We start from the raw sequence: 11,986 nt of genomic DNA, 5'->3' as shown, positions 1-11,986 counted from the left end.
GGAGAGAAAGGTGATCAGGAACAGTCAACATGGATTTACCAAGGGCAAGTCATGCCTGACCAACCTGATTGTCTTCTATGATGAGATAATTGGCTCTGTGGATTTGGGGAAAGCAGTGGATGTGATATATCTTGACTTTAAGAAAGCTTTTGATACGGTCTCCCACAGTATTCTTGCCAGCAAGTTAAAAAAAGTATGGATTGGATGAATGGACTATAAGGTGGATAGAAAGCTGGCTAGATTGTCAGGCTCAACAGGTAGTGATCAATGCTTTGATCTCTAGTTGGCAGCCAGTATCAAGCGGAGTGCCCCAGGGGTCAGTCCTGGGGACGGTTTTGTTCAACATCTTTATAAATGATCTGGACCATGGGGTAGATTGCACCCTCAGCAAGTTTGCAGATGACACTAAGCGGGGGGTGGGGAGGTGGAAGAGGTAGATATGCTGGAGAGTAGGGATAGGGTCCAGAGTGACCTAGATAAATTGGAGGATTGGGCCAAAAGAAATTTGATGAGGTTCAACAAGGACAAGTGCAGAGTCCTGCACTTAGGACAGAAGAATCTCATGCACCGCTACAGGCTGGGGACTGACTGGCTAAGCAGCAGTTCTGCCGAAAAGGACTTGGAGATTACAATGGATGAGAAGTTAGATATGAGTCAGCAGTGTGCCAAGAAGGCCAATGGCATATTGGGCTGTATTAATAGGAGCATTGCCAGCAGATAGAGGGAAGTGATTATTCCCCTCTATTCGGCACTGGCGAGGCCACACGTGGAGTATTGCATCCAGTTTTGGTCCCCCTACTACACGAGGGATGTGGATAAATTGGAGAGAGTTCATGGAGGACAACGAAAACTATTAGAGGGCTGGGGCACATAACTTATGAGGAGAGGCTGAGGGAACTGCGGTTATTTAGTTTGCAGAAGAGAAGAGTGAGGGGGGATTTGATAGCAGCCTTCAACTACCCTGCCAAAGAGGATGGAGCTAGGCTGTTCTCAGTGGTGGCAGATGACAAAACAAGAGGCAATGGTCTCAAGTTGCAGTAGGGGAGGTCTAGGTTGGATATTAGGAAAAACTAATTCACTAGAAGGTGGTGAAGCACTAGAATGGATTACCGAGGGAGGTGGCGGAATCTCCTTCCTTAGAGGTTTTTAAGGCATGGCTGGACAAAGCCCTGGCTGGGATGATTTAGTTGGTGTTGGTCCTGCTTTGAGCAGGGGGTTGGACTAGATAACTTCCCGAGGTCTCTTCCAACCCTAATCGTCTATGATTCTCTCCTGGCTATTACCTTTATCTCTTATGCTGACTCCTGACTTCATGCTTCCTGTTAAGCTTCCTCATGTGCTTGGAACAGCTTCCCACCTAGGCTGTGTCTAGACTAGGATGATAACGTGTTAATTAACATAGAACCATAGAAATGTAGGGCTGGAAGGACCTCAAGATGTCTTCTAGTCCAGCCTCCAGCACAGAGAAAGGATGAAGTATACCTAGACCATCCCTGACAGGTGTATGTCTAATTTGTTTTTAAAAACCTCCAACAGCAGGGATTCCACAACCTCTCTTGGAAGCCTCTTCCAATACTTTACTATCCTTATAGTTAAAGAAGGCCAGGACAAACCTCTGCAGGACACTCATATATAAGCCCTTCTAGTTTAACACGAACCATTGATAACTATTCCAAGTATGGTTTTTCGACCAGTTGTGCCCCCATTTTACAGCAATTCCATCTAGACCACATTTCCCTGTCTTAACAGTAGGGCTGGCTGGAAAACAAGAAATTAGTTTCACCAAAAATGTTGAGGTTTAGCCATTTGTTTCCATTCCCATGAAGAATAAAACCAAGACCTTTTGAAAATGTTTGTGAAAAGAGGGGTAGTGGGCAGGCAGGCCAAGAACCCAATAAGTCTGGGATGCGGGAAACCCATGTTCAAGGGCCGGCTCCAAATCAGGCAGAACCGAGACTTCAGCCAGAATCTCCTATATCCCAGGTGAGTGCCCTAACCACTAGGCTATTAACTATTCTGAGATGGGGTGTTCTCTCTTTCTGAAACCTTCCCATTAAAAGTTGCATCAAAACACAGGTTAAGTTGGTGTTAAGGCACTCTATCTTGCTTACATTAGGCTGCTACCACCTTCCAAATCCTAGTCTAGACAAGGTCCTAATGTTCTGCCAGTACCTTCCCCAAAATACCATCTCTATTTTGGTAACACTTTCTTATAAGCACCAACTTCCCTTGTAACTATACACATTTCTATACCACATAAATATACTATGCACAAATTCAGAGTGCTCAGCATCATGTAGTAATTCATCAAGTCTATATTGATGAGCCATCTTTGGTTTTTGCGGGTTGGGATAATGCTTTGCAGAAATCTTCCTCCGTAAGTGGGAAGGGGGAAATTCTTACCATTAGTAAAAATTAATTATTTAAACACAAACTGGAAAAAGTGCACATTAGTCAAAAATTACACATGCATTTACCTCAACAGTTACAAACTGCCAATTCAAATCTCTGGTATTTGCTCATGTCACCAAGCTGGCACTGAAGATTATGGGTGGTTTAGGAGTCTTTGGGCAGAGAGGATATTTAAGTCCAATTGCCTGGCATTCTTTCATTACCACTCCTTTATCTATTTACCCAGAAAGCCAAGAAAATAATGCCCCCTCCCCACTCCATTCCACATTGTTCCATTTTTAGAAGAGTGTGCTCCAGCGTCTTGTATTATTCCTAGTATAGTCAATAATTAGCTGCCCTTCCACTTGGTAACAGCTGCATCCTAGCTGTTCAGTAAGAATGAAAGGTGGACGCTACTGAGATAGAAGCAGGATCCTTAAGACCATATTCCTGTGTTTCTTGTCCTATCTTCCTCCCTTTGTAGGTGCTGGAACTATGGATGCTGGTGGTTTCCATTATATACAGAGTTTATAGCTTGGTTTAATGGCTCTCAGCATCCCCACTATACAAATTGTTCCAGCACCTCTGCCTCCCTTACCAAAGGCTGGCAGAGAATAACTCCATTTTCACATACCCACAAGAGAAGGACTTGGGGAAAGGGAAGAGGATTGGAAGGAGAAAGAAGTGAGAGAGGAGCAGAGAACTAAGAAAAAGCTTGAGAACAGAAAATGGCAAAACAGAGCTTGCAAACAGAAGTAGAGAAACAAAATGAAAGATAAACAGTAAGATTGTTAGGGAAGGATGGAAAATATAATAGAGATGGATGGAAAATATAAAAGGAAATGGGAGTGGGAGGAAACAGCAATGAGATGCAGAGAGGCAAACACAGTTGTTTGAGGGATGGAAAGAAGAGCACGTTTGTACCAGCTTTTCATTCTAAAAAGGTGGTTATAGATTTTAATGATGAATACATCTGTAACACCTTCAGATGCCTCATGAAAAATAATAGAAACACAAACACTGAAGTTAGTGACTTGTCTTTTTTTAGTAGTAAAACTCAAACAGCAATATGCATCACTATTAGTCAGCTGTTTGCTACAATGCTTCAGATTAGACACACACAAAGGACTCTAGCCCTTTCACCGTGACTGATCTGTGTAAGTATTTGCCAGCAGTAGTACTTCCAACAGTAATTTAAAGATGTTAACAACACAGAGGAAAGGGTCCACATGGGCTTGAAAACTTGTCTCAAATTGTGTCTTAATTTATCATTTCCACCTTTGCCTAATACACCTGACAAAGCTATTTCCATACACAACTTATTAGCTATTAAAAGCTAATAACACATTACTGCCATTGCCAGATATATTTAAGAACATAAGCAGCCTCAGTCCCCAGAACATGTGATAGCACATGAAAATACAGAATATTACTTCTCTGAATAAGCTCTTAGAAGTGCACACGTGTTATAATTAATCTGCTGGCTTCCTTTACACATGCAGAACAGATAAGCATCACATGACAGTTTTGCTTAAATGAAGAGTTAGATAAAGCAATACTAATACAGACTACTCACGTTCTGGTTTTGATGGGGGCTTTCAATATTGGTTAGCTATTGTTTATTGCTCTCTACTACACAGTAGGCAGCTTTCTTTGGTATCTAATGGCCCTAGGACAGAAGGCTGTCAGGAAGGCAACTCTCCTAGTAAACCAAGAAACAGAAATGGCACAAACATGTGTGGCCAACTTTCTTTGATGTACACATGAACATGGCCCTTCTTCAATGGCTAGGATTTATATTTCAAAATAAAATGATTGTCATTTAGTCCCATTCTGAGGTTGAGAAGAGATTCTGCTTTTATGTCTTAGCTACTTTGCTACTGAATCCACATCCAGTAAAAATATTTGCCTATTTCCAGCAGAGGATCTGTTTGCAGTTGCCAACTATTTTAAATGGTCAGTCTCCTTGATAAAAGTGGGTAGAATTTATATATTTTTTCTTTCACTTTGCCCACGTAAAAGCATTAAAGTTTTTTTTTAAAAATAGACAAAGATAAAATAGGACAGAGATGGCTATTGCATATTTGTAGCCAACACCTAAAGCAGGAGAGATATATTCACTGCTGTATCTCCAATACATCATCATTCAAAGGGAATTGTCCCACAATCTTTACTTTGGACTGGGAGAGTCTCTTTTGGAGGGGGAAAAAACCCCAAACACTTATGCAACTTTCTGATCCTTCCCTATCAAGGCCACCTTGCTAAGCATTGACTCATCATCTACAAAGCCCCACTCCCTTCCCCTCCCAACAAAATCAGTACGCTCATGACCTTTGCACTCCAAGTTGGTTCAGTGCAATAAGAAAGGATAGCAGCAGTTGGAGGTTAGCAGATTTTAAGAAAGGAATAAATTGACAGCTGAAAGTTTGTATTCATTCTGATATGTCATTGGCTCTAGGAAGCAAAACCCAGAAAAGCATAAATTCCAGGTACACTGCCAGTGATGGCCATATGCCAACAAATAACCTTGTTCCAATGCAAATAACTGACTTGACACACAGTTGGTAAGCTAGTCTCTTAATTATAGTCCTCAATGGGTTTGTCTTAATCATACTCATGGAAGAAAAACATGCAGAATTACAATGAAAAACTATTTACAGGTACTGCACTTTAGTGTCTTTTTTCCAGTTACAAGGTTATTTGTCCAGAAGCCATTACTAACAGTAAAGAATATTCCCAGAATGTGTCATTCAACCACCAGAACTAGGTAGATTTAGATTAGCTATCTGTTAATAAAGAGGGAACAAGTTGCTGGCCATTTAAGTAGTGACACAGTGGATGAACTCCATTGTTTTGGGTAGTGGTTATGTAGGGAAATGTTCCCAAGATGTAAACAGTGTATGTTTAGTTTATAAATGTTAAGCAATTAGAAAACTGGATATTTTTGAGAATATAGTTGAAAGAAAGAAGCTCTGTTTAGTTCAGTCTGTTTAACCGTAGCTACACCATAACATATAGTAGTTAGCCAGACAAGAAGAGCCTTACAAGATTAGAAAAATGTCAACAGATTGTTTCAAACAGCATGATCTTGCACCTGGATGCTATGGGAGACATGATGAAAACTTTTTCTTTCTTCCCTGAGAAATCCCTGAGAAAGCCATTGTAATGAGTGATGCAGTGAATCCCTGATTCTGAATAGCTAGGTATGTAATTCCCACAAAGTGTAAATATTAGATCCTGTATGCCCCAGCATGTTTCCTTACTGTGCCAAAAGCTCTACCTGCCACCTAGCTCTAGAGATAGCCATGTGTGCCCCGAGCTTCCTCACTTGTCCCTCCACCCATGACCCAGCAACACCGTAACTGGGGAGAGGTATCAGATTCATCTATTACCAGAGACAAAAGTGTTTGACATTTGGCAAAGCTGGAAGAAGTGGAATTGTCTCATTCTTTAGTCAACTCAGAACTGACTGCAATCAAGTTAACTATGGGTACATCTATGCAGCAAAGAAAACCCACGGTTGGCATGGGCCAATCACAGGTGCTTTTTGCTGTGTAGACATACCCTATAAGGCCATATGTTCATATGCAAACTTGTTTATAGGGAAAGGGGTGGGGTTAGCTGATGTCATGGAAAATTAAACCTAGAGGGCATTTACATCTGTCACTCAATTCTGACAGCAGATCTGGTAGTTAAAGTAATGAACTGGCACTTACAAACCCTGTAAAAATGAAGTTAAAAAAATTAAAAAAAACTTACGACATGTTTAAATGGTAAAGGAGCCTTTCCACAAAGCTCACATCTGTCAGCACAATCAGGCTGCAGGCCCTTGTCACTTATAAAGGACAAAGCATTGACCAAAAAGCAAAATCTTTGGAGCCGAACAAGTCTGAAAAGAGCAGCAATGCCAACACAGAAAGCATTCTCCACAGCACAGGGGAAAAGGGTTTTCTTTGAGGAAAACTGATGTCCACTTGACATGGGCGGGCGTTGTATTTTAACTTATACTAATTGCTATTTTATAAGGCAATGGAGAAAATAAAAGATGAAATGAAGCTTTATCCCATTTTTTCCTTTAAGAGTTATAGTAAAACAGTCACCACACTCTTATTTCTAAACCGCTGGGAGTTATGAGCTAGGATTTCCCAATAAAGTGTGCTATGCCAAAAGGTATGAAGATAGCAGCAGATCCAGACTTGTTAGTTCCATGAATATTTATCTTGGCCAAAACCCAAAATGTGTGCAGAACATGCTGCACATACTAGCAATTAATCCTTCATTTTAGACTCAAATCTGCTCCACAAATTTGCTGTTAACCCATGTTTAGAGCAAAAAGGCCTGCATTAGAAATGCTTAATCATGAAACTGAAGTTATATAAAATATCTTTTAAAAAATTAATCCAACATTTAAAGCTTCCTGAATTTCTGTGTTAAAGTCCTTCCTTTTGGGACACTGTCAGGTTGAGAACTATAGTACCAAAATCAAAATAGAAAAATATAAAGCACAATTCCGGTAAGTGGGAACTTTATTAAACTACCAAGTTACTCAGAAATGTATAAATGGTCCATTAAATCATTGTTTGTTTTTACAGACATTTATATGGATATTTATTTACATTTTCCAAACATTTAAATTACATTGTTTCAAGCTTACTACCAATAAAAGAGTTAAAAAAAAAAAGTCACCTGCTCTCACAAATGTGTATACAAGGACACAGAAGGCTAAGGGACACGCTTTCATATTTAACCCACAAGGGAGGGAAGATCCTAAAGCTTATGAGATTTAAAGCAATATTCACTCTGAGGTCCTTGCCTATGAATTGATTATAAAAATTCTCACTTTGAGACAGAATCTCACAAGAGGTCCCATGGAACAGCTGATAGTGTTTTGGTATGGTGTGTACAGTGGGATCTGCTTGGTTAAGGGCCACTTGCTTTATTAAAATCAAATAGCTAGCTGTACCCAATTGGTTGGTTGCTAGCCCATGGAAGTGCGTGAGCAGGTAGTTAATTCTGAATGAAGTATACACTCCTAATGAAAGCGGGTGGTAGGAGTGATATATCAGTAGGCAGAGACACAACTTTCCAAATAGATTTCATTTTATTATTTTTTAAAAAATGAGGTTTCATTCGTAAGTGAATAAAAAGGCAGCTCTTTAAACAACATATTTAGAGACAGTCAGTTTCCCCACACCTACATACATTTCTCTTGGGTAGGCACAGAGCATGTTAAAACAAGTTTTCCCTCATTCTCTGTATCTTAGCCTGACATGGTTTTAAAATTTGTTTTCTGCAGAAAAAAAAAAAAAAGGTATTTTTTTAAAAAAAGCTTATGAAACACTAGTTTAAAACATGTCTTTAATTCATCCTTTAGCCACTTTAAACATTAAAAAACACATCTGAAGCAGCCAAAGAAGCTTAATTTACAAAACATTGTCCACTCTCCTGCTAAATGCTCCTGTTGACAAAGAGAGGAGGAGGCGGTGAGAGGGAAATGGCTGTTTCGGAGCCATAGCAACATTCAAGTAATTTGATAGTAGATAAACCAATGGAAATAAGGAATGGTAAGAAAGTGCTCGGCCCCAGGTTGCAGCCTTCAAATGTTGAATGCATCACCTTTGATATGTATTATAAATATGGCACTTTTGTATTACCAAAAGCTGGCAAGTTTGCATCTGACTGAAACGAGTCAGAACATGAGTAATTATTATCCCTAACAGCTACTGGTGGTATTTCCAATAGGCATGACCTCCAGTTGCACTACTACATCCAGTACCAGTCATTTTTTACTATAGTCTACTTGTACGTGCAAGACAATTCTGCCACACTCATGGAGAATAAACTTTCTGCCCAGCAGAGTTTTCCTTCCTTCCTACACAGACAGACACATATACACAATAAGGCATGCCATAAATTCTTCAATGAGGTTAAGACAGCCACAAACAGTGAATGTCCTGTTTCACCATTTTCAGGCCAGCAGTTCCGGGTGTGTCCAATTGCCAGCAATGGACTTTGCAACAGGCACAGATGACTGAATCCAAGGAATCAAGAGTGACAGAAAACATCTTCACCAAAGTTCATTTTCTGCACCATTCCAAAGGCGTCATTTCAACTTTGAATAAAGGAACCAACTAGTATAACTGCTTAAGCCTTAAAAAAAAAAAGGCTCCTGTATACAAAAACTGGCCATAACCCGCACCCCCCCCTTTTTTTTCTTTTCATATCACAAAAGCATTTCAATTGGTAGTTTTAAATTCCTTCAAGTTTGTTTTTTTTAAGCGTTGTACTATACCACAAATGCACAAAATATTTGTGGCACTTGTTCTCCACCACAGTAACATTAAATACATTCAAATTCATGCTTACAGGACGAAGACCAGAACAAAAGTAGTTGCTGTCGTCTGATAATGTACTGTTCATTAGATACCAGGAGATATTAAACAGTGATATTACTGTTTTGGATATTTCACAAGAAATCCAGTGTTTAACAGGCGTTCATATTCCAAGATGTCAAAAAACCCAAACCCTTATTTCAATAATGGTTTAAATATCTTCCCTATTGTGGTCCGGTTTGCATCTTTCAATTTAAGGGTCTTTTCTATTATACCTTGTTCCTTTGCTGTAGGTTCCACTTTAGCACTGAGAATATCACTATGGTCTGTGTTCCTTTTGACAACTCTAGCACTATTTGCTCGTTTTAGGGAGTTTCCAGTATTCTCCTTGGGGATGAGGTCATCAGAGGTTGCTGCTGGCCTCATTCTAGGTAGCCTCTGAGACACTGATCTTGTGATTCTTGGAGTTTTTGAAGAGTTAGGTAGATCCACCTTGGCACTCCTTGAGGAGGAGGCCACTGTGTTCCTTGCAAAGTTTGGTATAGAGGACGGTGTCTTGGGAGCACTAGCTGTCATGCTTTTGTTAGCATCTGGAAGGGCCTGAGGTTTTACAGTGGAGCGACAAATCTTACTTTCATCTGGTTTTGATTTGGGAATACTTCTGACAGATTTAGAACCTGGCACTTTCAGAGAGCCCTTGCGCTGAACTTGGTCCCTCTCAAAACGGGCACTGCTGGAAGTTGCAGTCCCTCGCTGTAATTTTGGCTCCTCTACTGATAAGCTATGCCTGTAAGGAGTTCTTGGAAGGGTTTCTGTTGTGCCTCGGATAGAGTTGCGTCGCGACAGTTGTGTTTCAGCTGTACTGGCCTCTCGAAGTGCTGGTTTGGCTTCTGGCTTTTTCAGACTGCTTGGTGCTTTGTTTGACCTGGAAATGGGCACCACTTTCCTCATACTCACACTTTCAGATGCATTCAAAGTTCTTATTGGTCTGGCAGTAACTGTCTGGGTAGGGCGAGTGCCACTGGATTTTGAGGTGTTTAGAGATCTATCTTTTAGAGAGTTTCTTTTTGGTCCTAAGGATTCTCTACATTTTACAGGCTTTTCCTTAGGAAAGTTGTGCTTGCTGCTGGAGTCCTCTTTGTCATTTGAGGAAGTATGAAGAGAAATTTCCTTTGCAGAGGACGAATTCAGATTTGAGGCGACTGTACTACTCCCATCTTGAGCATCATTTGCACAAGAGTAAGCTCTGCCATCTTGATCTTTCATTTCATTGCCCACTAATTTTAGATCATTTCCTTCTGAACAGTCAAAAGTCAGAGAACAATCAGTAGTATCAGATATATAGAACGTTGGCCCATGTTCTTTACTGCCAGAAACACTTGTATCCATAGATGTGGGGCCACTATTGGTATGCTCTGAAACTTCATTCTTGCAGCTTGCCACCTTGGCTTGACCATATTCGGCCTCTCTGGAACTTTTGTAAGAGGACATCGCATCACCATCATCCACAGTGCTGAGGGAGTGCAGGCTCAAGTCATCTAGAGTCTCTAAGTCTGCCACACCACCGTCTTCTAAGTTTATTAAAGGCATGTTTTCCATAGGTTTTGTTCCTTGAATATCAGACTTATGTAGTCCTTTAACAACTTCAGGTTCCTCAACAGCAAGGGCCCAAGCATTTATATCTGTTGCTTCCACACCAGGCACACTGGATCTGTGCTGCTTGTTGTCAGTATTCTTTTGAGAGTAACAGAGGTTAGTACTGGTAGAGCCCACCTCCATGTCTTGTAAGTGACTGGGCTTAGCTGAAGGCAACTGAGACAGATCTGCGCTATCCATTTTGGCTTCAAATGCTTGGTGTAAATTCAAGTTATTTAAACTGAGATCTCTAGCCTCTTTGGATTCAGTCAAGTCTATGCTGGGTTTTGCTTGTCGTGTGTTTGCACGAGGAAGGCTGTTGAATTTGTTTGGATCTTCATCCTTGGAGATTTCCAGGAAAGTCAGAAGCTCTCTATCTGCAGTAATCCCTAAGGACAGTCGGGAACGCCTAGAGCTGGGGTTTCTATTCAAAGGACTTTGAGGTCTCTGCCGCAAGAAAGGTAGAAAATCCTCCAGTCCTTTTTTAGCCAATGTCTGAACATCATTCTCACTGCTACTTCTCCCAAAGCTCCCGAGGTCTCCAGCGGCCCAGGATCGGCGCTTTTCTTCCAGCTCCCTTAATCTCTGCAGTTGGTGAACTTCTTGGCTCTCTCGTTCCCTATTTTCCTGTCAAAGAAAGGAGAGAGAGGAATAAATACACATTTCAGAGTGAAGCATCCCTTATTTCAAAACAAGCTAAATGAGGCCACCCATCCCTTCATTTTTTCCTACAGTGGTCAGATCCCCACTCAAATCACCATGGCAACTATTGTACCATATGGAGAACAGTTTCCTGCCTAACTAATACAGCTCATTAGACCGGCCAGCATAGGAAGCACTGAAAAACACTATCAGACCCCTGCAGAGACTAAGAATATGAACTACCATATGCTAGTTTTTAAGTCCACTTTTAGTAAGTTTTAAGTCAGCAATTTTCACTGCATATGCAAACATTTAAACCAGAAACATTTTAGACATACAATTAATCTCAGCCATTAAAACAATCTAGTTTGATGCTACAAAGATCTATATGGCCCCCTGGATTCATTCCATCCTTCTGGACTTGAAGTATCAGAGAGCTTATACTCAAGCATCCCAGTTGCAATTGTTCCTCAACGGGTGGCATTCTATAGCTAAGTTCCTATGAACTCCACAGTGCATAGCCCCAGATTCTGTGGCATTCTAGTGCAGGAGGCAGGGAATTCTGTGGCAGAGACTTCAATGAGTTATACATGCAAGTGATACTCTAATCAGCACAGTTAACTTGTGTTCTTTATTTTGATAATAAATTCAGTGTTACGTTGTCCCCAAACTCAAAATTGAGTATATTAATATATTGTCGATATATAAATCTGCAACAACAGCAGAGGGTTGTTTGGGGCAGGCTCAATGTTTTTCTGCTAAAATCACTGGCAGTGAAATAGTTAAAGACCAGCATTTAAATGGTCACCATTAGATTTCATATTTAAACGATTAAAGCCTTATCTGCACTACTATTTTTTTTTTTTTGGAAACATGTGCACCTATTCCTAATACCATTGCAACTGCACAAAGGAGCAAATGCTAGTATAGACAAGATACTGATGACAGCCATCATTTCCTACTATGTTGCTAAAACCTAATCAGAG

The 11,986-nt window shown here is 40.5% G+C and overlaps 1 protein-coding gene across 2 annotated transcripts in view; it reads right to left on the bottom strand.

Annotated features, from left to right (window-relative positions):
* Nucleotides 1–6,899: 6,899 nt before the first annotated feature.
* FHDC1 (FH2 domain containing 1) overlaps nt 6,900–11,986 on the bottom strand; it is a 49,057-nt gene continuing 43,970 nt past the window's right edge. For both annotated transcript variants that reach the window (XM_038400947.2, XM_038400948.2), the window contains exon 12: nt 6,900–10,985. In XM_038400947.2, coding sequence (XP_038256875.1) covers nt 8,919–10,985 — 2,067 coding nt within the window. In that variant the 3' untranslated portion in view covers nt 6,900–8,918. The remainder of the gene's footprint in view (nt 10,986–11,986) is intronic.

This window comes from Dermochelys coriacea, chromosome 4 (assembly GCF_009764565.3).
Source record: "Dermochelys coriacea isolate rDerCor1 chromosome 4, rDerCor1.pri.v4, whole genome shotgun sequence".
Lineage (NCBI taxonomy): Eukaryota > Metazoa > Chordata > Testudines > Dermochelyidae > Dermochelys > Dermochelys coriacea.
The sequence above is the reverse complement of the archived record's forward strand: the minus strand, read 5'-3'. Positions and strand labels throughout refer to the sequence as shown.